The 22933-nt window shown below is 46.8% G+C and overlaps 1 protein-coding gene across 1 annotated transcript; it reads right to left on the bottom strand.

Moving 5' to 3' along the window:
* Nucleotides 1-1178: 1178 nt before the first annotated feature.
* Nucleotides 1179-2933, bottom strand: LOC147991371 (uncharacterized). Its single transcript, XM_087538443.1, has one exon. It carries the CDS (start codon nt 2931-2933, stop codon nt 1179-1181), a length of 1755 nt encoding a protein of 584 aa, XP_087394569.1.
* Between the last annotated feature and the right edge of the window lie 20000 nt (nt 2934-22933).

The following is a 22933-nucleotide window of genomic DNA, read 5'->3' as shown; positions in this document are numbered from 1 at the left end:
TCTCTAAACTCATATTTGCGAGGCTCACTAGTGCTGCCCCGTTGTGGAGGTTTGCAGGCAGTATTAAAATCCTCTAAGTCCATAGTATAAGAATTTTCATAAAGATCAAATCCGGGAATTGTGTGATGATGAAAATTCAAACCTTCTCACAAAGGAATCAGTGAGATAGTGGTATTGGCGGCACTTATCTGCCTCGAAGCTCTCAAGATCGGCATTACGCACATACGCATTAAATTCTTCCTTGATTCCTGCTCGATCCATAAAGTCCTCTGACGGCCATTCACAAGCCCGCACCTGAGCTTCCCTCGGTGGTTCATCATCGGCATCGTGTATTGCGAGCCTGGGTCCTTGCTTCCTTGAAGGACCACCTTGGTACATTTTTCTAAATATATTTCTTCCTGTGAAAAATTTCTGAAATTTTTAGTAACTTCAAAATAAAAGTGAACCAAACTCAAGAAAATTGATAACAACTACTCCCACAAGTGCCTAGAGGATATATCATGCATTAAAACTACTTTTGACCATATAAATTTGACATGCAAGCTCAAGAAAAGGGTCACCTAAGCAACAAAAATTTTCAATGAATAAAGCACTAGAACAAAAACTAATTGGACCATTGGAGGAGTCACATACCAAGGAACAATCCCCCAAAGCAGTTTTGTGAATAAAGCTTTGAGCAAGGAGATTGAAAATGGCAGCAAGATGAGCTTGGACTCGGGTTTGAGCTGGCTAGTGATGTTTTTGGAAGGAAGAAGGAGTGTGTGGTAGCTGGAATAAGTGGAGGGGAGCCATAGTGGGCCCACGAGGCAGGGGGAGCGCCCAGGGGGGTGGGCGCGCCCTGGACCCTCGTGGCTAGGTGCTAGCTCCCCCTGCTGTGTTCTCAGTGCCAGATATTCTTAAATATTCCAGAAAAAATTATATTTAAATTTCAGGGCATTTGGAGAACTTTTATTTTCGTGGTATTTTTTATTGCATGGATAATTCAGAAAGCAGACATAAATTACTATTTTTGCTTTATTTAATATAAATAACAGAAAGTAAAAAGAGGGTACAAAGAGTTATGTTTTCTAAATTCATCCATCTCATGCCCATCAAAAGGAATCCACTAACAAGGTTGATCAAGTTTTGTTAACAAACTCATTCTGAATTGCATGAAACCGGAGAATTTTCGAATAACACTAGGTTACCTCAACGGGGATATGCATGTCCCCAACAATAAGAATATCATATTTCTTCTTGACAGTAGGAAGAGGAAATTCAAAACCTCCAATAGTAATTGTTGAAATTTTTCCAATAGAATTGATACTGTGGACTTGAGGTTGTTTCCTCGGAAAGTGTATCGTGTGCTCATTACCATTAACATGAAAAGTGACATTGCCTTTGGTGCAATCAATAATAGCCCCTGCAGTATTCAAAAAGGGTCTTCCAAGAATAATAGACATACTATCGTCCTCGGGAATATCAAGAATAACAAAGTCCGTTAAAATAGTAACGTTTGCAACCACAGCAGGCACATCCTCACAAATACCGACAGGTATAGCAGTTGATTTATCAGCCATTTGCAAAGATATTTCAGTAGGTGTCAACTTATTCAAATCAAGTCTACGATATAAAGAGAGAGGCATAACACTAACACCGGCTCCAAGATCACATAAAGCAGTTTTAACATAGTTTCTTTTAATGGAGCATGGTATAGTTGTTACTCCTGGATCTCCAAGTTTCTTTGGTATTCCACCCTTAAAAGTATAATTAGCAAGCATGGTGGAAATTTCATCTTTCGGTATCTTTCTTTTATTAGTAACAATATCTTTCATGTACTTAGCATAAGGATTCATTTTAAGCATATCAGTTAAACGCATACGCAAGAAGATAGGTCTAATCACTTCAGCAAAGCACTCAAAATCCTCATCATCCTTTTTCTTGGATGGTTTAGGAGGAAAAGGCATGGGTTTCTGAACCCATGGTTCTCTTTCTTTACCGTGCTTCCTAGCAACAAAGTCTCTCTTATCATAATGTTGATTCTTTGATTGTGGGTTATCAAGATCAACAGCAGGTTCAATCTCTACATCATTATTATTGCTAGGTTGAGCATCAACATGAACATCATCATTAACATTATTACTAGGTTCATGTTCATTACCATATTGTGTTTCAGCATCAGAAATAGAAGTATTATTGGGATTCTCAGGTGTGTCATCAACAGGTTCACTAGAAGCATGCACAATCCTATCATTTTTCTTTATCTTCCTTTTAGAAGGACTAGGTGCATCAATATTATCTCTCTGAGAATCTTGCTCAATTCTCTTAGGATGGCCCTCAGGATACAAAGGTTCCTGAGTCATTTTACCACATCTAGTCATAACTCTAGTAGCATTATCATTTTTCTTACTATTTAATTCATTGAGCAAATCATTCTGAACTTTAAATACTTGCTCTACTTGAGTGGTGACCATAGAAGCATATTTACTAATAATTTTAAGTTCACCTTTAACATTAGCCATATAATCGTTCAAGTGTTCAATCATATAAGCATTATGTTTCAATTGTCTACCAACATAAGCATTGAAGTCTTCTTGCTTAACCATAAAGTTATCAAACTCATCCAAACATTGGCTAGCAAACTTAGTAAATGGGATTTCACCTTTATCATATCTATAGAGAGAATTTACCTTTACTACCTGTGTCGGGTTATCAAGACCGTGTGTTTCTTCAATAGGTAATGAATTAAGACCATGTATTTCTTCAACAAGCGGTAAATTCCTAACATCTTCAGCTTTTATACCTTTTTCTTTCATGGATTTCTTTGCCTCTTGCATATCTTCACGACTGAGAAATAGAATACCCCTTTTCTTCGAAGTTGGCTTAGGAGTTGGTTCAGGAATTGGATCAGGGATTGGATCAGGAAGTGTCCAATTATTTTCATTGGTCAACATATTATTCAATAAAATTTCAGCTTCATTTGGTGTTCTTTCCCTGAAAACACAACCAGCACGACTATCCAGGTGGTCTCTGGAAGCATCGGTTAGTCCATTATAAAAGATATCAAGTATTTCATTTTTAAGAGGATGATCAGGCAAAGAATTAAGTAATTGGAGAAGCCTCCCCCAAGCTTGTGGGAGACTCTCTTCTTCAATTTGCATAAAGTTGTATATTTTCCTTAAAGCAGCTTGTTTCTTATGAGCAGGGAAATATTTAGCAGAGAAGTAATAAATCATATAATGGGGACTACGCACATAACCAGGATCAAGAGAATTAAACCATATCTTAGCATCACCCTTTAATTAGAACGTAAATATCTTAAGGATATAATAGTAGCGAGTTTTCTCATCATTAGTGAACAGGGTGGCTATATCATTTAATTTAGTAAGATGTGCCACAACAGTTTCAGATTCATAGCCATAGAAAGGATCAGATTCAAATAAAGTAATTATCTCAGGATCAATAGAGAAATCATAATCCTTATCAGCAACAAAGATAGGTGAAGTAGCATAAGCAGGATCATATTTCATTCTAGCATTCAGAGTTTTTTGTTTCACCTTAGCTAAAAGTTTCTTAAGATCACTTCTATCATTGCAAGCAAGAAAGTCTCTAGCAGTTTCTTCATCCATAAAATAACCTTCAGGAACAACAGACAATTCATATCTAGGGGGAGAATCTTCATCATCACTTTTATCAATATTATCGGTTTCAATAATTTCATTCTGTCTAGCCCTAGCAAGTTGTTCATCAAGAAATTCACCAAGTGGCACAGTAGTATCAAGTATAGAAGTAGTTTCATCATAAGTATCATGCATAGCAGAAGTGGCATCATCAATAACATGCGACATATCAGAATTAATAGCAGAAGCAGGTTTAGGTGTCGCAAGCTTACTCAAAACAGAAGGTGAATCAAGTGCAGAGCTAGATGGCAGTTCCTTACCTCCCCTCGTAGTTGAGGGATAAATCTTGGTTCTTGGATCTTTCAAGTTCTTCATAGTGATAAACAGATATAAATCCCAAGTGACTCAAAGAATAGAGCTATGCTCCCCGGCAACGGCGCCAGAAAATAGTCTTGATAACACACAAGTATGGGGATCGCAACAGTTTTCGAGGGTAGAGTATTCAACCCAAATTTATTGATTCGACACAAGGGGAGCCAAAGAATATTCTCAAGTATTAGCAGCTGAGTTGTCAATTCAAGCACACCTGGAAACTTAATATCTACATCAAGGTATTTAGTAGCAAAGTAATATGATAGTAGTGGTAACGATAGCAAAAGTAATGGTAGCAAAAGTAGTATTTTTGATGTTTTCTAGTGATTGTAACAATAGCAACGGAAAAGTAAATAAGCGAAGAACAATATATGGAAAGCTCGTAGGCATTGGATCGGTGATGGAGAATTATGCCGGATGCGGTTCATCGTGTAACAGTCATAACCTAGGGTGACACAGAACTAGCTCCAGTTCATCAATGTAATGTAGGCATGTATTCTGAATATAGTCATACATGCTTATGGAAAAGAACTTGCATGACATCTTTTGTCCTACCCACCCATGGCAGTGGGGTCCTAGCGGAAACTAAGGGATATTAAGGCCTCCTTTTAATAGAGTACCGGATCAAAGCATTAACACATAGTGAATACATGAACTCCTCAAACTACGGTCATCACCGGGAGTGGTCCCGATTATTGTCACTTCGGGGTTGCCGGATCATAATACATAGTAGGTGACTATAGACTTGCAAGATAGGATCAAGAACTCTCATATATTGATGAAAACATAATAGATTCAGATCTGAAATCATGGCACCCGGGCCCTAGTGACAAGCATTAAGCGTAGCAAAGTCATAGCAACATCAATCTTAGAACATACTGGATACTAGGGATCAAACCCTAACAAAACTAACTCGATTACATGATAAATTTCATCCAACCCATCACCGTCCAGCAAGCCTGCGATGAAATTACTCACGCGCGGCGGTGAGCATCATGAAATTGGTGATGGAGGATGGTTGATGATGACGATGGCGACGGATTCCCCTCTCCGGAGCCCCGAACGGACTCCAGATCAGCCCTCCCGAGAGAGTTTAGGGCTTGGCGGCGGCTCCGTATCGTAAAACGCGATGAATCCTTCTTTCTGATTTTTTTTCTCATCGAACACGAATATATGGAGTTGGAGTTGAGGTCGGTGGAGCGTCAGGGGGCCCACGAGGCACGGGGCGCTCCCAGGGGGGCAGGCGCGCCCCCCACCCTCGTGGACAGGTGGAGGCCCCCCTGACGTGGATTCTTCTACCAGTATTTTTTATTTATTCCAAAATAATTCTCCGTTGATTTTCAGGTCATTCCGAGAATTTTTATTTCTGCACAAAAATAACACCATGGCAATTCTGCTGAAAACAGCGTCAGTCCGGGTTAGTTCCATTCAAATCATGCAAGTTATAGTCCAAAATAAAGGCAAAAATGTTTGTAAAAGTAAATACGATGGAGACGTATCAGGCTTCTCGAGTGTGGCCGCGCGCGTGCAGCCGCCACCGCCCACGTGCACCGCTCGGGCCTGGCTCTGGAGAAACTGCCGATTCGAGCGTTCCCAGGGAGCCAGGCCGAGGAGTGCTTTAAACATCGTGCCATGCAAGCCCAATAGTATATGCAGTCAACCAAACAACCCGTTTTCTTTCCGCGCGGGCCTGATTAGGTCTCATACAGGCAACCAAACACGCCCGAGGTCTCGGGATCGACTCATCCCGCATCCAGTTCTTTTGCGTTTTTGGAAACAGAAGGGAAAAAGATACATATAAATGGACCAGCCCAATTAATGTGGCTGCAGGCGCCGGTTAGCAAAAATGTCTTTAACCGGCGCCTGCAGCGCCGAATAGGGTTTGCCGAACAAGGTCTCGCATGAAGTGGGCGACAAAGGGCCGGGCCGTCGTCGGAGGTACACGGTCCTTAAGCACTCTTTATTCATATATATAATAAAAACACTTTACATAAAAATTGGAATAAATGTTTATCATGTATTTTTAAAATGTTAAACGTGTATAAAAATATTTTTGATGAATACAAAAAGGTACATGAATGAAAAGAAGTAGACGTATTTTTTTACAAAATGTTAATCACGTATTTCGGAAATTTTTAACGTATAAAAAATGTTCCTAATGAATAGGAAAAATGTAGAATATATATGAAAAAAGTTGACATCAAAACATATGTTTGAAAAAAATATTAATCATGTACATGAAAAATGTTAAACATGTATAAGAAAAATGTTTCTTTACAAAATAAGTACAATCCATGAAGAAGAAAAAGTCGACACCAAAATATATATCTAAAAAATGTTAATCATGCACTTAAAAATGTTAAACGTGTATTAGACAAATGTTTCTTATTTATCAAAAAATGCAAAATTTCTATGAGAAAAGTAGACATCAAAACTTCTATTTGAAAATGTTAATCATGTATTAAAAAAAACGAGTATAACAATTACTCCTACTATATACCAAAAATGTACAATCTGTATGAAAAAACTAGACCTCAAAACATATATTTCAATAAAAATGTTAATCATGTATTTTGAATATTATAAATGTCTATAAAAATGTTCCTGCTTTATACAAAATAATAATAATTCAACATACATCTATGGTATACCAATATTGAGTCGTACGTACGGTTGGATCTATATAATCGGACCGGCTCACATTCAATAAGTTTAACTAGACGACTACGTGGCCAAATATGCACCATTGGATAGGACAATCTAACGGCCCGCGCGGCTGGGATTCGCGGTGGGGGCGCATCACTGCCTGCCAGCCTGCCACCTCGTGAAGACAGCACGCGGTGATTCTTTCCCTGACTAGAAAATTGTAGTACATGCTCATGTGACAGGAGTATTGTACTACATGCAGCCTACAGGTGTATAGACTAGAATCGACCAAGCAAGTAGCCCACAGTCTTACGGTAAGATAGCTACTTCAGTATAAAAAAGAATAGTAACGGAGATGAGAGAGAGAATGGATGCCCCAATTCAGCCACGTAAGGACAAATGCACAATCTACCAGAGTAGATAATGACAAGTACATTGAACAGTCTAATATCTGTTGTAACAAGACTTCTTTTTGCAAAAAAAAGACATATATATTTCAGGTTTTTACCAGTAAATCCTTTATTTCAACAACTTTACAATCTGGACTTTTCTTTGTTTTTGCCAGTAATTTGTATGTGTAAAACTCTAATCTATTAGACGACAAGTGTATGGAATTTGTTTCAAAAATGAAAGTAATAAATATTGACAACCGAATTATATACTAGATTGCCACCAATTCTCCCAGCATATATTATTTCAGGTTCCTTGTGGTAGACCAACAAGGTTCAATTCCTAAACTTAGCGTAGGGTGTCTATGTGTGTGTTCATACTATTGCGTCTATGTGAGTATTTGCGTTTGTACTGCCCTAGAAAAATATTTACAACATTTCAACATACAATATTTCACAATAATCATAAAATCTACATGTGCATGGCACGTGCCATTTACTAGTTAAATAGAAGTAGACATCAAAAACACATATTTTAAAAAATATTTTTGTATTTGAAAAATGTTAAATGTTTGTATAAAACTTTTCCTGATATATATGGAAAATTTACAATATGTGTAAAAAATATTGCCATAATTATTTTTATGGTGCGTTTTAAAAATGATGTCCATGTGTTCAAAAAGTGTTCTAAACATATTATGTCATGTGTTGAAAAAAATTCAATGTGTATCAACAAAATGTTCACGTGTACACTAAAAATGTACATTGTGTACCGAAAAAAGTGAATATGTAGTGCAAAAAAAGTAACCAACGAAAACACACAAAGAAACAAAGACAAATGAAGAAAACACTGCGGCCAATGATATCGCTTGCGTCAGTTCCTCGGCCTCGTCGGTTGGGACAACCTAGCAACCAGCGATATTTGGGCCGAAAAGCTCTTCGGCTTGACCATTTCGAAACAAAACTAATGCGGAGTTTATCCATCATCTTTTTCTCAAAGTAGTCAAGTTATTGTGACGTATAATATATGTGTCCTTTAATGCTCGTCCTCCTAATAGCATTGCCAATTTTTTTGGACATGACTAAACGGTGTAGAGCCAAGACATCGGCGCATATTCGAGTCAGAGTATGTGAATTACTTTGGGCTATTTGGAATTGTGGGAATGGTGTTATTTTTCACAGACAAAACATCACAATCTTTTTGCAAGTCATTTCGGGCAACTGACTGGATCCATATGTGATCGTTACTCAGTCATGCAGAAGCCGGGAAGCATATGGCCTATGGGTCCAACGTTGGAAGACGGTAGCACGAGATACTTACAAACGGTTTGGATGTCGGTCCAATAATAAGTTAGGTGCATAGTCATCTGTCCAATTTTTGTCGGCTGTGGTAATTTTTTCCTTTTTAATTCGGTTTTGCTTGTGAACTGGTATCGAACTACATACTTTGTTGCTACTTTGCTTAATAATATGGATGCCTGCATCAATTGATGCAGAGGGGTAATCCTCTTCTTTGGAAAAAGAAAAAGGTAAAAACACGAAATTGCTAATGGAGCTCGAACTCCAAGAAACTGTTAATTTTAAAAATTCAAAAATAATTTTTAAAAAATCTGAATAAACGACACATACATATGGATGTATACTACATGTATGCAAAATTTCCTGCCGAAATACCTTTTTATGCGAGCTACAAAAAAGGAGACAAAACCACGTATTTCTAGCACATGCACTATTCATTATAAAAGTACTTTAATTTGTACAGCTCACATGAAAACGTAGTTTTTGGTGAACTTTCACACACATCTTTAAGTACTTGCGTAATTATTTTCATATGTTTTTTAAACATAATAATTGAATTTTGAAAAACTTCAGGCTCCATAGAGCCCGAGAGCAAAAAAAAAAGCAACTCTCATAAATCACCAAAAATCCTCCATGGAGCCCGAGAAGGCGAGAACACAGTCCCCTACGAAAACCTAAATGAAACACACCGATAAGGCGATAACCACTTGGCTGGTCCCTGATTTAGTGGGTGACAGTGATTGTTAATAACCGATCTCAATTTCGTATTGCGGGAGGAGGATTAGTACGCATCCTTGCTAGCCAGCCACGTATGTTATATATAGGTTAGCTCAAAGGAAGAACGTCTTTTCTTTTTGCGGGGTAAAGGACGAACGTCACGTATAGTAGTTCTTCAAGGGAACATGATCCCTTGATTGCTGCGTCGAGTCCATCATCCTTCTCGATCATTTCTCGGTCACCATCTCTGTGCACCTAACCTAAGTAATACATTATATACAATTGATTCCTTAATTGACTTGTAATCTACTCCATCTCGTTGGCGCATCCAGTTAGTTAATTACTGAGTTGCCACACCCAGGACCAATGCTTTGACCTCTGAGAGCATCTTCAGCCGTTGGCCCCTTAGGGGCGCCTAAAATCGCCGTCTGAGAGTGAGTCGGCGCAAAAAAGCATTCTGGGGCGAGTTGGTCCCCAGCCGCGGGCCTCAAGACCGCCCCAGCCGCATCTAAATTTTTTTCAAAAAAGAAAATGTTCGGCGAAGTTCGGCTAAACACGTCTAAATTTCGGCAAACTTTGGCATATATTAGACATGTTCATGGCTTTTTACATAGATATATTTAAAAAAGGAACTGGCTGAATGCGGAGTAGTCGCCGTCGTCACCGCCATCCTCACTGCCGTTGTCATCGTCGGCCTTCTCCTTCTTGACGCGGCTGTCCCTGGTGGACCCCTGATCGGCGTCGCCATGGCCGACTGGCGGCGGCGTGTCGTCGTCTTCGATGACAACGACCCCTCCTTCGTCGCGGCCCCGGTGGCGCTGCTCGAACCGCCGCAGGGCGGCGCACTGGCGCTCCCTCGCCATCTTCAGGGAGTCCTTGCACGCCCATTCCAGGGCCGCGTCGTCGTCGAGCTCCACGTCGTCGTGCTCCGTCTTCACGGCCGGGAGGCCCGGCTCAATTTTCACCGGCGCAAGCCCCGGCTCCGTCTTTGGCTTGACGAAGCGCGGAGGAGCCGACGAGGAGGCGCGCCAGCCGCCCTCGTTGATGACGATGCCGGCGCTGCGAGTGCGCCGGCCGAGCGGCGTCTCCGCCGCGGGCTCGGCCTTGACGCCAAGCAGCGCCGGAGAGCCGGAGAAGCAGGAAGAAGAGTGCGAGGAGGAAGACGAGTAGGGGCCGAACCTCCTGGGCATCCATTGCCCGGCGCGTCGGCGTTGGGCCGGGGCGGCGGCCCTCGCCGGGGGAGGATATGCCAGCGGCGGGTTGTTGCCGCCCTCAAGGTGCGTCAGCACGCCCTCGAGCGTGCGGCCGAGGACGCCCCACCACAGGTGGCGCCCCTCACTGTTCTTCGTGCCGCCCACCACTGGCGCCTCGTTGGTGGACGCTAACCTCTACTGTTGACGGCGCTCGAAGTACGCCGTCCACGCCGCGTGGTTGTCGGCGGCGTACTTGGGCAGGGCGAGCTGCTCGTCGGTGAGGGAGGAGCGCACGATCTGTACCTCGGCGGCGAAGTAGGGTGCCCGCGCCACGGCGTCGGGCAACAGGGGAACGGGCACACCACCGTTGCTGAGTCTCCACCCCGGACCGTCAGCCCGGCCCGCATGTCTGGCGACGCCGGGATGTTGGCCTCGAACAGGAGCCATGACTCCTGTTCACGGAGAGAGCGGCGGCCGAAGCCGTTGGCCGCCGCCTCGTCGCCGAGGAAACGTTCGGCCATCGAGAGAGGAAGAGGGAGTGCTCGCCGGCGGCGCACGGGAGAGGGAGAGGGAGGGCTCGGCGGCGGCGCACAGGAGAGGGAGAGTTCGGCGGCGGCGCACAGGAGAGGGAGAGTTCGGCGGCTAGGACTGGTGTGGCCAGAGGCGAAGGAGGCCACCGGCTTATATAGCCGCGCCCGTGTGTACGCGTGTGCAGGAGGGGAGGCGTCGGCGGGCAGCTCCGTGACGCGTCGCCCGTGAGGAATTAATGGCAAGGTTGACCGGCGGCGGCAGCGCAGCAGCCTTGGCATTGATTCCCGCGGGAACCGAGGCGATGAGGGCGACGAAGCGCCCGTCTCGCTGACTCGGCAGGCCCGCGGCAGTTTCGCGTCAAAACAACTCGCCCCGGCGCCTCCGAGCGTCCCCCATCGTGTCGGATTCGGGCTGGGTCCGCCGGCGCTGATTTCGGCACAGGTCGACGAAAATCAGACTCCTGGGACGTGACTGGATCGTTTTTCGATGCCGACAAAAAAAAATCAGGAGACTTTTTTGAAGGCGCGGCTGGAGATGCTCTGAGAGCGCGTTGCGTGGGCCAGGGCCACGCTCGTGTCAACCTGTCCAAATTGTGGGCCGACATGCACGTATAGTATTCAACACAATTGTCGCCAAAAAGGGTACTCAACACAATCGTTTGTGTAGCTATAAATCAAGACGACTGCGTACATGCAGTGGGAAGACTGGACTACAGGATCAAAATATTCGTTCTCATCTCTCTCTCAAAATCAACGGGCGAACGTTGGACGTCAAGATATTTCCATATTTGTGTAGTAGGAGCTGTGGGCCCTGGCGGTAGTAAATAAGACGCTGCTATAGTCTATACCTATATGTGTACACTCGCCGTGTGGGGTCTCAAGATAGCACAAGCACATGCGTGGTACTGCTACTAGGATCGCTAGCTGGTCAATGACTCGATGCACATGCACACACACTGTAACTAATCGGCCGCGGCTACGTTAGCAGCAGTCCTTGGTTTGGGAAACAGCTGCATGCCTTTGATGAAGAACTAGCCAAGGTATAGCTCCCCCATTCCCATGCAATCGCATATGATTGCACTTGCACGTAGACGTAGGTACACCAGCCTTGGCCGGTTCATATCCTCACGTCACATGACACGATAGGATGGATCCAGGGCACTAGAGGGTAGCAGCTCAGCACCGCACACGGGGGCATGCACATGCACATGCTGCCTCGTCGTATCTGCATGCGTTCGCGCTCACCGCCGTGCCCAACACGTGGTGGCTGACGGTCGTGCCCTCGCGACCAAGCTAAGTTAGAGTAGGTATACTTGTCCTATACATACATGGTACGGTCAGCGTTAATACTTTCTCTGATCAACTCATTGGTGCTGATTATTGGTCTATCATTCAGGCTCCACGGCACGCGTGGCTCCCAAGCTTGCCCGCTGCATGCCGCGACGGGCCACGCGTGCACGACGTGGCGGGAAGCATGCATGTGCATGCAGATGCCGCGCTACGGTTGATCGTTCATCGATCTGCTAGCTTTGTTAGTAGTATTAAATTCATGTGATCCATCGCGGTGTTACAGTTGTGGCTTCGTGGGTGGTGCTACGTGCGTGCTACACAAAATGGCAGCTTGCATGAAGGTTCTTGGAGCAGCGTACGTGTCCGATGACGCATCTAGCTAGTAGGACTATTCGACGACACGTACGCGGGCATGGGATAGGCCGGGTTGGGATGATAGTTTGGGGAGGGATCTATTATGCCCATGATGTAGCTGCCCCCGGAATGGAGGTGGAATCGATTCACTAAACTTGCGGCTTGCACGCTAGCTTTATACCCGACATGCGTACGTGATCCTCCCTGCAGATATACTATACGTGATGCATGGCGCAATTATTAAGCATGGTTTGGGAAATACTAGTTAATCGTGGTAATCATGCCACTCATGGCCAGGCAAATAATTGGCTGGCTGGCCGGCCGTAGCCCTAGGACCAGGGAAAACCGATCTGCTTGCAAGCGCTGACCACCCGTTGTCTTTTCCCACCCCAAGCAAGGCAAAGCTGGTTAAGTTCCACTTCAAAAATCAACTCAAGAAAAGGTTCCACTTCAAAAATATCTACGGGAGCACGTAGAAAAATAGTGCGCCATGGCTTGCCACGAGACTGAGATCCTACGCAGTTGTCATATCTACTGTGGTGGGGGCGATCTTTGAACAATGATTAGCGCCGATTCGATGAAGACATTGTTAAGCACTCGGTTGGGCAGGTCGCGTGGGATTTACCCGGGTGAAATGGAAATGTCAAGCCGGATTCCAAAAGGTCACTCGCGATAAAAGCCATGAAAGTGAGAAAGAAAATAAGCTAAAGTGAAAAGTAAGAGGTGCGGAGGAGAATGTCAATGATTGGGGAAGGCGGGTGCTGCCGGTCGGGGCAGAGACACGCAGGAAGCGACTGACGCAGGCGACCGCGCGCGCATTCCTCGTCGTTGTCCTAGCAGCTCCCCCTCCTACCACGCCGAGCGGCCGAGTCCGACGTGACGTGGGCACGCCGGAGTCCGGACGACCGGCTCCACGTGACCGCGCCCCGGTTTCCCGCCCCGTTTCCCGCAGCGCTCCACGTGAGCCCTGTCTGTCTCGGCGTCCCCGGCCCGGCCCAACCACCTTGGTGCCCGAACCCGTCCGGCGCTCGGCCCGGGCCGGCACGTGGGGCGCGCGTGAGCGTTCGCGGTGGTGGCGCCGGGACGAGGAGACCCAATCATGTCACGGCCATGATTGAGGCGATGATGCCAAGCGACGTTTACGAAAGGAGAGCAGGATGGCGTGGGCGTGGGCCTGCGCGGGCGCGCGTGGTGCGCCGGTGCCGGTGCCGGTCGGGCGCGAGGGGACACCGCCGCACCCGGTGGGACAGCGCGACGAGGAGCGACCGATCGATCCCCCTGCTGCCGCGTCGGCGCAGTAGCTCGCCCGAGCCGCGCGGCGCAATCATGCTCCGCTCCGGCCGGAGCCGCGTGCATGTGCCTCGCCTCAGCAGCAGGGCCGACACGTCCGGGGCCACGTCGCCGTAATCCCGACGTATGCGGCCATGCGGGCACCCGTGTCGTTCTCGTCGCGTCTGAAAGAAAGGGAAGACGGTGGACGACGACTTGTTTGACGTCGGAAAGAAGGCGGGAACCGAATCTTGTACCGGCGATTTTGTGCCGAGTGCAAGTGTAAACGAAAAAGAAAATAGGTCGCCCTGATGCGCACTGTACGTGCCATGCCAGGTGAAACATGCTACACACACCGCGAATCTCAACGTGCGGGCTGATGGAGAATTTTCCGATCCACACGTATCTCCTTTCGTAGCTTGTCGCATAGTATGTGCGTGCCTCCGGAAAGAACCACGCACCCGTTGACAAAGTGAACAGCTAAAAAAAAACTCGAGAACAAAAAGGAAGCAGCCGCGGTCTCGTAGATTCAGACTCGTGGAAATTTTGAAGGGTTAGCATCTTCAGAATTTTTGTGCGCTTCACTTATTTGCAGGACTGGAAGCAGCTGCCCGATACTCAGCCAAGCATGCCACGTACACAATAACCATGATTTAGTAATTGTGAAGGTCTCTTTGATTCCAGAAGTCTTTGTAGAAAATATGAAGGAATATAACTATTGAAAAATATTATATTTATTTTGCCTAAATACTTCGGAGCCCACGCGCACTATCTGGGCGAAACGAGCGCGAACCGCTCGATCAACCCAGATCGTGCGGTCATCGGCGTCACGTGGTATCTAGTCACGCGACCGAACGCGCATGTGGCGCTCTCCTAGTCCAGCTGGTTCACGTCGCACAGGACACATCCATGGCGCGGGCCCCACTTGTCATGGAGAAAGTAGACAGAACAAAGGGTGAGCCACGCCTGTCCCTCCTTCCCTAATCCATTTTCCTCTCTTGTTGTCATGTTCGTTTCATTTGTTCCTCAAATCCAGCAGAGAGCGGCCACCGCTTGCCGCGATTGCAGCCGAAGGCGAAGGGTGGGAGCACGGGGATCCGCTTCTCGTCGCCGACGTAGGTACAATCGCCCGCCATTTTTGCCTTGCATCTCCTACTTCCCCATTTTTCCCCTACCGTGGTCGGGGTCCCACGTTATTGGCTCGCCGGAGAGGGGTTCTAGGTTTTCCGGTGGATGTCCGACGAGTACGAGGTAGCTTTCGCGGACGGCGTCACGTGCGACTACCTAGTCACCTCCGGTGGATTTTGGGAGTTCCTGTTTCGACAGGGGGAGTCAAGGGTGCGTGTTTTAGGGGATACGGGTTTCATGGCATTTTACCTCTGTATCACGCAGATTCGGCGAGGTATTCCGTCGTGTTGCCCCCCCCCCCCCCCCGCCGCCAAACCGGCTGATCTGGCGTGGCAATTTTTTGATTTTTGGGCGGCGATTTCAGTTGGAATAGAAGGAAGGAAGTACATAAGAGTACCGAGAGGATAGTTCCGATGTTTTTGCTCAACCGTTTCAAAATGCATCCATGTTGTTTCTCTGTTTTCTCATAAGCTGCATGCATATAAGTATCCAGTTGGCTAGTTTGTTCTCATAGTTGCACAGAAACGCAAATGTAGTTGGATCACACATATACAAATCTGAGTTGGCTAGTCAACTTATGGAGTTGCACAGTGATGCTAATCAGTTGCACAATCGATGGTATTCAGATGGATACACTGTGTAAAACTATGTTCAAACAGTATGTGTGTGTTTTTGGTTGCACACTCATGTGTACTCTGTTGTTAAGGGTATGCGTTCATACATGAGTTTTTATATCAAAGCAGTGAATATCCTAGTTAGCTTTGTCACACTTATGTAATTGTACAGAAAAAGGCTATGTAGTTGCATGGCTGAAGGCTAGTTTAGTTATGGCCCCAGTGCGTAAATCATGATCAGACGGTGTGTATATTGGTTTTTTGGTTTCACACTCATGTGTGTTGTGTTGGCAATACAGTGCATCAAGTTGCACACATTTTGTTTTGTTTTGTAGGTGTGCTTTGAAAAATCAACATTAGTTGTTTACCTCATGTCATTATTGTTGGGAAACACAGTATTTCAAAAAAAAATCCTACGATCACGCAAGATATATGCATAGCAGCGAGATGGGAGAGTGTGTCTACGTACCCCCGTAGACCAAAAGCGGAAGCGTTGAGTAACGCAGTTGATGTAGTCAAACGTCTTTGCGATCCAACCGATCAAGTACCGAACGCAGGGCACCTCCGTGATCTGCACACGTTCAGCTCGGTGACGTCCCTCGAACTCTAGATCCAGCTCAGATCGAGGGAGAGTTTTGTCAGCACAACAGCGTGTTGACGGTGATGATGAAGTTACCGATGCTGGGCTTCGCCTAAGCACTATGACAATATGACCGAGGTGGAAATCTGTGGAGGGGGGCACCGCACACGGCTAAGAAATCAACTTGTGTGTCTATGGGGTAAGCCTTTTCTAGGTAGTGTAATCTTACAGAGAAGTCTCAAAAGAACATACCTATATAAGCCTCGATTGTTAAACGTTGTAGCCTATGAGACTTGGGTGATCTCTACTAAGCTCACAAAGAGACCATGGAGTAGGATGTATATGCTCCAAACCATGGGGGAGGCTATTGGCACTCATGTATTGGTTATTGTCGGTGTCAAAACCGACAGATCTCGGGTAGGGGGTCCCGTACTATGCGTCTAAGGTCGATGGTAACAGGAGACAAGGGACACGATGTTTACCCAGGTTCGGGCCCTCTCTATGGAGATAATACCTTACGTCCTGCTTGAATGATATTGATGAATATGAGTATTAAAAGAGTTGATCTACCTCGAGATTGTAATGGCTAAACCCTAGAGGTCTAGCTTGTATGGCTATGATGATGAGTCTCCCTATCCGAACTAAGTCCTTCAGTTTATATAGACACTAGGAGGATCTAGGGTTACACAAGGCCGGTTACAAAGAAGGGAATCTGCATATCCGGTCGCCAAGCTTGCCTTCCACGCCAAGGAGACTCTCATCCGGACACGGGTGCAGTCTTCGGTCTTCGTATCTTCAGAACCCATCAGTCCGGCCCATGGCTAACAGGCCGGACGCCCAAGGACCCCTTAGTCCAGGACTCCCTCAGTAGCCCCTGAACCTAGCTTCAATGACAAGGTATCCGGCGCGTAGTGCTGTCTTCGGCATTGCAAGGCCGGTTCCTCCTTCCGAACTCCAAAAATAGTCTTTGGACGAATTGATCATGTCCGGACCTGTAACACACACCACACACAACCGTAGAGAGAATATAATAATACACGAGTCCAATCCGCTGACAACTTTTACAACATGACATCACGTCCATCCGGTCATAATCTCGAACCATTTTTTGCCTGCCGCTCCATGTTTCGAGACGTGGTTGCCACTGGCACATCTTGTCAAAGCAGAGATCGTGTCCCCTTATTGCGGGATTCTCATCAATATGAGTGTGGGTAACCCAACCGTGCCATTTATGCAGCCCCTGGGAGCAGGTGAATTTTGAGGCGAGCCGGGTGGCGTTCAATATTCATTGCCCTTATAAGGAGATAAGATTCCTCCTTCTTCCCCCACGCCTTCTTCTTGCCTTTCCATTCTTGAGCTCCAGCGCCCAAGTCCTCATCTGTTCCCCACTCGAGAAAGCACTCAACCATGTCCGGATCCGGAGGTCAAGGCAAGTGGATGGCTTCCTCCGTCAAGTAGGAGGACATCGCCGAGCTTCGGGCGGCTGGGTACCTGGCGAAGGAAATGGCCCACCGTCTTACAGCCCAAGGACAAATCATTCCCATGCCGAAGCCCGACGAGAGGGTAGTGTTCCTCCCCCATTTCCTCTGCGGGCTAGGGTTTCCACTCCACCCCTTCGTCTGCGGGATAATGTTCTACTACGGGATAGACTTCCACGATCTATCCCCGAACTCCTTCCTCAATATCTCGGCGTTCATCGTCGTGTGCGAGGCCTTCCTCCGCATCCAACCCCATTTCGGGCCGTGGCTCAAGACCTTTAACGTGAAGCCCAAGGTGGTGGACAGACAGCACGCAGAGTGCGGGGGCGCCACGGTGAGCAAGCTCACCAATGTCTCTTGGCCAAAAGGCACAATCGTGGAGTCTGTCAAGGAATGGCAGAAACAATGGTTCTACATCACCGAACCCCGCGGCGCCACGTGGGCCGTGGTTGCCGTATTGAACTCCGGCGCTCCTGTGCGACTCACCTCCTGGGTCGAGAAGAGCCCGAACTGGTGTTCGTCAGACGAGCTGATTGCACTGCAAACGCGCATTCAAAGCATGATCGATAGGGACATCAAGCTCGTCGACATAATTCAAGTGATGTGGGTGCACCGAATCCTCCCTTGCCAGAGCCGAAGCCGCCCTCTATGGGATTTCAACCCGAAAAAGCACCACACCTTGGAAAGGCTCTTCGAAACAGCTCAGGAAGATGCCCGGAAGTTGCTCTTCAAGGGCAACGAGATACCGTTGGCCACATATTCGGACCGTGGCCACGGCATAAATCACCTCCCCAACGAGGTAACACATCCCCTATTTGCTTGTTTCAAGGGTGGTATCTAAGCTTTTATTATCATTGCTCTTTCAGTACTGGTTGAAGAAGGCGAAGCAGATCCGGTGTCCGGCTCCCCTGCCTGAAGAACCAGTTATCCCGCGCTTAGCGAAGATGCTGGAGTCGCGCCTTATAAGGCACCAGAAAAGAAGGCCACAGGAAAGGCCAAGGGGGTCCGGAGTGGCCCCCACCGCAAGGGCACTTTGGATGTGACGTCCAAAGACAAGACCCGTCCCCCTGCCACCGAAGACGACGAGGATGAGTAGGCGGAGGAAAACGACTCTCCCCCTGATGGGGGAAGGAAGAAGAGGCAGCCTCCACAACTCTAGAGGCGGAGGCGCCCAAGAAGGGGAAGGGCTCCCTAGCGGATAACTCCGCATGGGACGTCGACAACAGTCCGGAGAGACGCCCCCGCGCTAAGCCTCGGGCCGCATCGTAAGTACTAAGACTTGCATCCACCCATAAAGTTTCTCCTCGTCACTGCATTGAGATGATTGGTTATGTTTATTGTAGTCCGGCCCACAACAGCTCCCCGCGATCCTCGTCAGGAGGCTTGTTGGCTTCCAAGGCGATGGCCAGCGATTCATCGCCAGCCGCTCACTCCCCCAAGGCCAAGGATGATGTGGAGGTGCTGTCCCGAAGGACTGTTCCAAGCGGGGGAGAGGCTCAGGGGACGCCAGAAGGAGAAATCCCCGTTGCCGGACACCAAGGGGAATCAATCCCCGTGGAGACTGATGGGGAGGGCCGGACTCAGTTCAACCCTCAACCAGGGGCACCGGATAATCAGCTGGAAGCGCTGCGAGGCGCTTCCATTGTGGATGAGCACCATGTCCTTATGGGAACGGTAATTGAAAGGGTTCAGTCCGCCAAGAGCGGACTAACTGAAGCCTGCAACAGCCTGTTAATAGGTTTTGAGGTAAGCAGCGCAAAAAAGGAGAAAATCCCAATATAGACAGTAGCCACTGAGACACTGTCCGGTGTTCGAAAAGAAAAAACCGGACAGAGGATCAATCTCCTATTGCAGGAAACTAACTAAATTTGTCTGAAATGTATGCGCAAGCGTCGCTGTTGGCCGCGGCCTCACATACTGCCGAAGTCTCTAGACTGAAGCAGAAACTGGCGGAGGCCGAGGAGGAGCTGGGCCAGGTGAAGAGGCAGCTCTAGGAAAAACAAGGTAAGTAATAACCTGTTATGGATTCGAAGAAGGGAAAATGAGATGCAATGACCGAAATACCATAATGTAAACAGAGGCGACGACCAAGGTCGAGGCCCTGAAAGCGGCCCTGGTCGAAGCCGAGGGGAAGGCTGTCAAGGAGCAGGCCACCCGTAAGAGGCTCAAGGCCCGGGTCAACGAAGTCCAACAGGAGCTCCAGGACACGGTGAGGAAATGTGAGACCATGGAGCACAATGCGTCGGCTCAAGAGGTTGAACTTGCCAAGGCTCGTAAGAGTGTGGAGGCGGCCCGGATTGAAGCCCGGGGCGTCCTCCATGAGATCCAGGAGGCCAAGAAGATCGCGGCGGGTAAGGCATTCAATATGCAAAGTAGGAGTGTGAAGAGGAAATTTCTTTTATTAACCCGGATTCAGAGTTCTGCAGTAGCCTTTGCTGATCTGCCATGCGGTGTGACCGATGCTGCGGAGTTCTTCCGAGCCGAAGAAGGGAGCTCCACGGAGAAGCTGTTCTGGTCGCAATATTGCGTGCCAGAACATCCGGCGCCCTTCAGCGATCAGCTGAATCAGCTGGTCGAGCTGCACAGGGTGGACGAACTGGCCATGAAGGATATGATAATCCGGTTGTGGCCAGACGAAGCTATTCCCAACAGCTACTTCGGCCTCGTGAAGAAGCTGGTGGATGCCTGTCCTCGGCTGGATGTCATCAACCGGTCTGTATGCATCGAGGGCGCGCGTCTTGCCTTCTCTTATTGCAAGGTCTGGTGGGCGAAGCTGGACGCTGTCAAGTTAGCGACCGGGAGGCCGCCGGAGGCCAAGGAGCACCACACACCTGAGCGATACGTCGGCCATGTTTTAGAGGGGTCCCTCATTGTTGTGGACCATTGTGCGAAGGACACCATCTTTGAATGAATGTATACTCGAGATCCCTCTACCTTGTATAAAACAAATTGTTTATGCAATATAATGCTTTGTTATGTTTTTAAATTTTTACTTCCTGTGTGGCCGTGTTGTATGAAATCTGAGGGTTAACCAGTCGTCGGCTTCTGCCCCCACGTAGGTAGTACGGGGGTGTTCGGGATGGAATCTAAACAATCTTGATCCAATTAGATGGTCCTTGAAGGAGTTGTTTCGCGCAACGAACCAGGCAACCAGACTATGCGACTGTAACGCCCTCACTTAGCCATAGGAGTGCGACAATAAAAACATGGGCGCAACCCCTAGTATCCGAACTAGAGTGCTATAAGCATCTGATCGGGAAGTACCAATCCTTCGCGTAATGCGGAAGAAATCTCCAATGATTTGCAACCTCCGAACAGCTGATCGGCTCTCGCCGCATCATGAAAGTCACTTTTCGGCTTTCTCTACTGAGGTGCTCCTTGCTACCTCTTGAGCATTGCGTTGGTTTTCCCTTGAAGAGGAAAGGGTGATGCAGCAAAGTAGCGTAAGTATTTCCCTTAGTTTTTGAGAACCAAGGTAGCAATCCAGTAGGAGATCATGCTCAAGTCCCACGCACCTACACAAACAAATAAGAACCTCGCAACCAACGGGATAAAAGGGGTTGTCAATCCCTTCACGGTCACTTACGAGAGTGAGATCTGATAGATATGATAAGATAAGATTTTTGGTATTTTTATGATAAAGAGAAATAAAGATGCAAAGTAAAATAAACAGCAAATAAAATAACTAAGTATTGGAAGATTAATATGATGGAAGATAGACCCGGGGGCCATAGGTTTCACTAGTGGCTTCTCTCAAGAGCATAAGTATTACGGTGGGTAAACGAATTACTGTCGAGCAATTGATAGAATTGAGCATAGTTATGATAATATCTAGGTATGATCATGTATATAGGCATCACGTCCGCGACAAGTAGACCGAAACGATTCTGCATCTACTACTATTACTCCACACATCGACCGCTATCCAGCATGCATCTAGAGTATTAAGTTCATAAGAACAGAGTAATGCTTTAAGGAAGATGACATGATGTAGAGGGATAAACTCATGCAATATGATATAAACCCCATCTCTTTATCCTCGGTGGCAACAATACAATTCGTGTTGTTTCCCTTTCTGTCACTGGGATCGAGCACCGCAAGATTGAACCCAAATCTAAGCACTTCTCCCATTGCAAGAAAGATCAATCTAGTAGGTGATATGTCTCCAACGTATCTATAATTTTTGATTGCTCCATGCTATATTATCTACTGTTTTAGACATTATTGGGCTTTATTATCCACTTTTATATTATTTTTGGGACTAACCTATTAACCGGAGGCCCAGCCCAGAATTGCTGTTTTTCTTGCCTGTTTTAGGGTTTCGAAGAGAAGGAATATCAAACGGAGTCCAAACGGAATGAAACCTTCGGAAACGTGATTTTCTCATCAGATGAGATCCAGGAGACTTGGACCCTCCATCAAGAAAGCCACGAGGTGGTCACGAGGGTGGAGGGTGCGCCCCCCTGCCTCGTGGGCCCCTCGAAGCTCCACCGACATACTTCTTCCTCCTATATATATCCACGTACCCCCAAACGATCGGGGACGGAGCCAAAAACCTAATTCCACCGCCGCAACTTTTTGTATCCACAAGATCCCATCTTGGGGCCTGTTCCGGAGCTCCGCCAGAGGGGGCATCGATCACGAAGGGCTTCTACATCATCATCCAAGCCCCTCCGATGAAGTGTGAGCCGTTTACTTCAGACCTACGGGTCCATAGTTAGTAGCTAGATGGCTTCTTCTCTCTTTTTGGATCTCAATACAATGTTCTCCCCCTCTCTTGTGGAGATCTATTCGATGTAATCTTCTTTTTGCGGTGTGTTTGTTGAGACCAATGAATTGTGGGTTTATGATCCAGTCTATCTATGAATAATATTTGAATCTTCTCTGAATTCTTTTATGTATGATTGGTTATCTTTGCAAGTCTCTTCGAATTATCAGTTTGGTTTGGCCTACTAGATTGGTTGTTCTTGCAATGGGAGAAGTGCTTAGCTTTGGGTTCGATCTTGCGGTGTCCTTTCCCAGTGACAGAAGGGGCAGCAAGGCACGTATTGTATCGTTGCCATCAGGGATAACAAGATGGGTTTTTTATCATATTGCATGAAACTATCCCTCTACATCATGTCATCCTGCTTAAGGCGTTACTCTGTTTTTAACTTAATACTCTAGATGCATGCTGGATAGCGGTCGAGGAGTGGAGTAATAGTAGTAGATGCAGAATCGTTTTGGTCTACTTGTCTCGGACGTGATGCCTATATACATGATCATACCTAGATATTCTCATAACTATGCTCAATTCTGTCAATTGCTCAACAATAATTTGTCCACCCACCGTAGAATACTTATGCTCTTGAGAGAACCCACTAGTGAAACCTATGGCCCCCGGGTCTCTTTCTCATTATATCAATCTCCATCACTTTATTATTGCTTTGCTTTTACTTTACTTTTACTTTTTACTTTGCATCTCTATACCAAAAA

Source organism: Triticum urartu, chromosome 1A (assembly GCF_056163025.1).
Source record: "Triticum urartu cultivar PI428250 chromosome 1A, HENAU_Tu73, whole genome shotgun sequence".
Taxonomy (NCBI): Eukaryota; Viridiplantae; Streptophyta; class Magnoliopsida; order Poales; family Poaceae; genus Triticum; species Triticum urartu.
The sequence above is the reverse complement of the archived record's forward strand: the minus strand, read 5'-3'. Positions and strand labels throughout refer to the sequence as shown.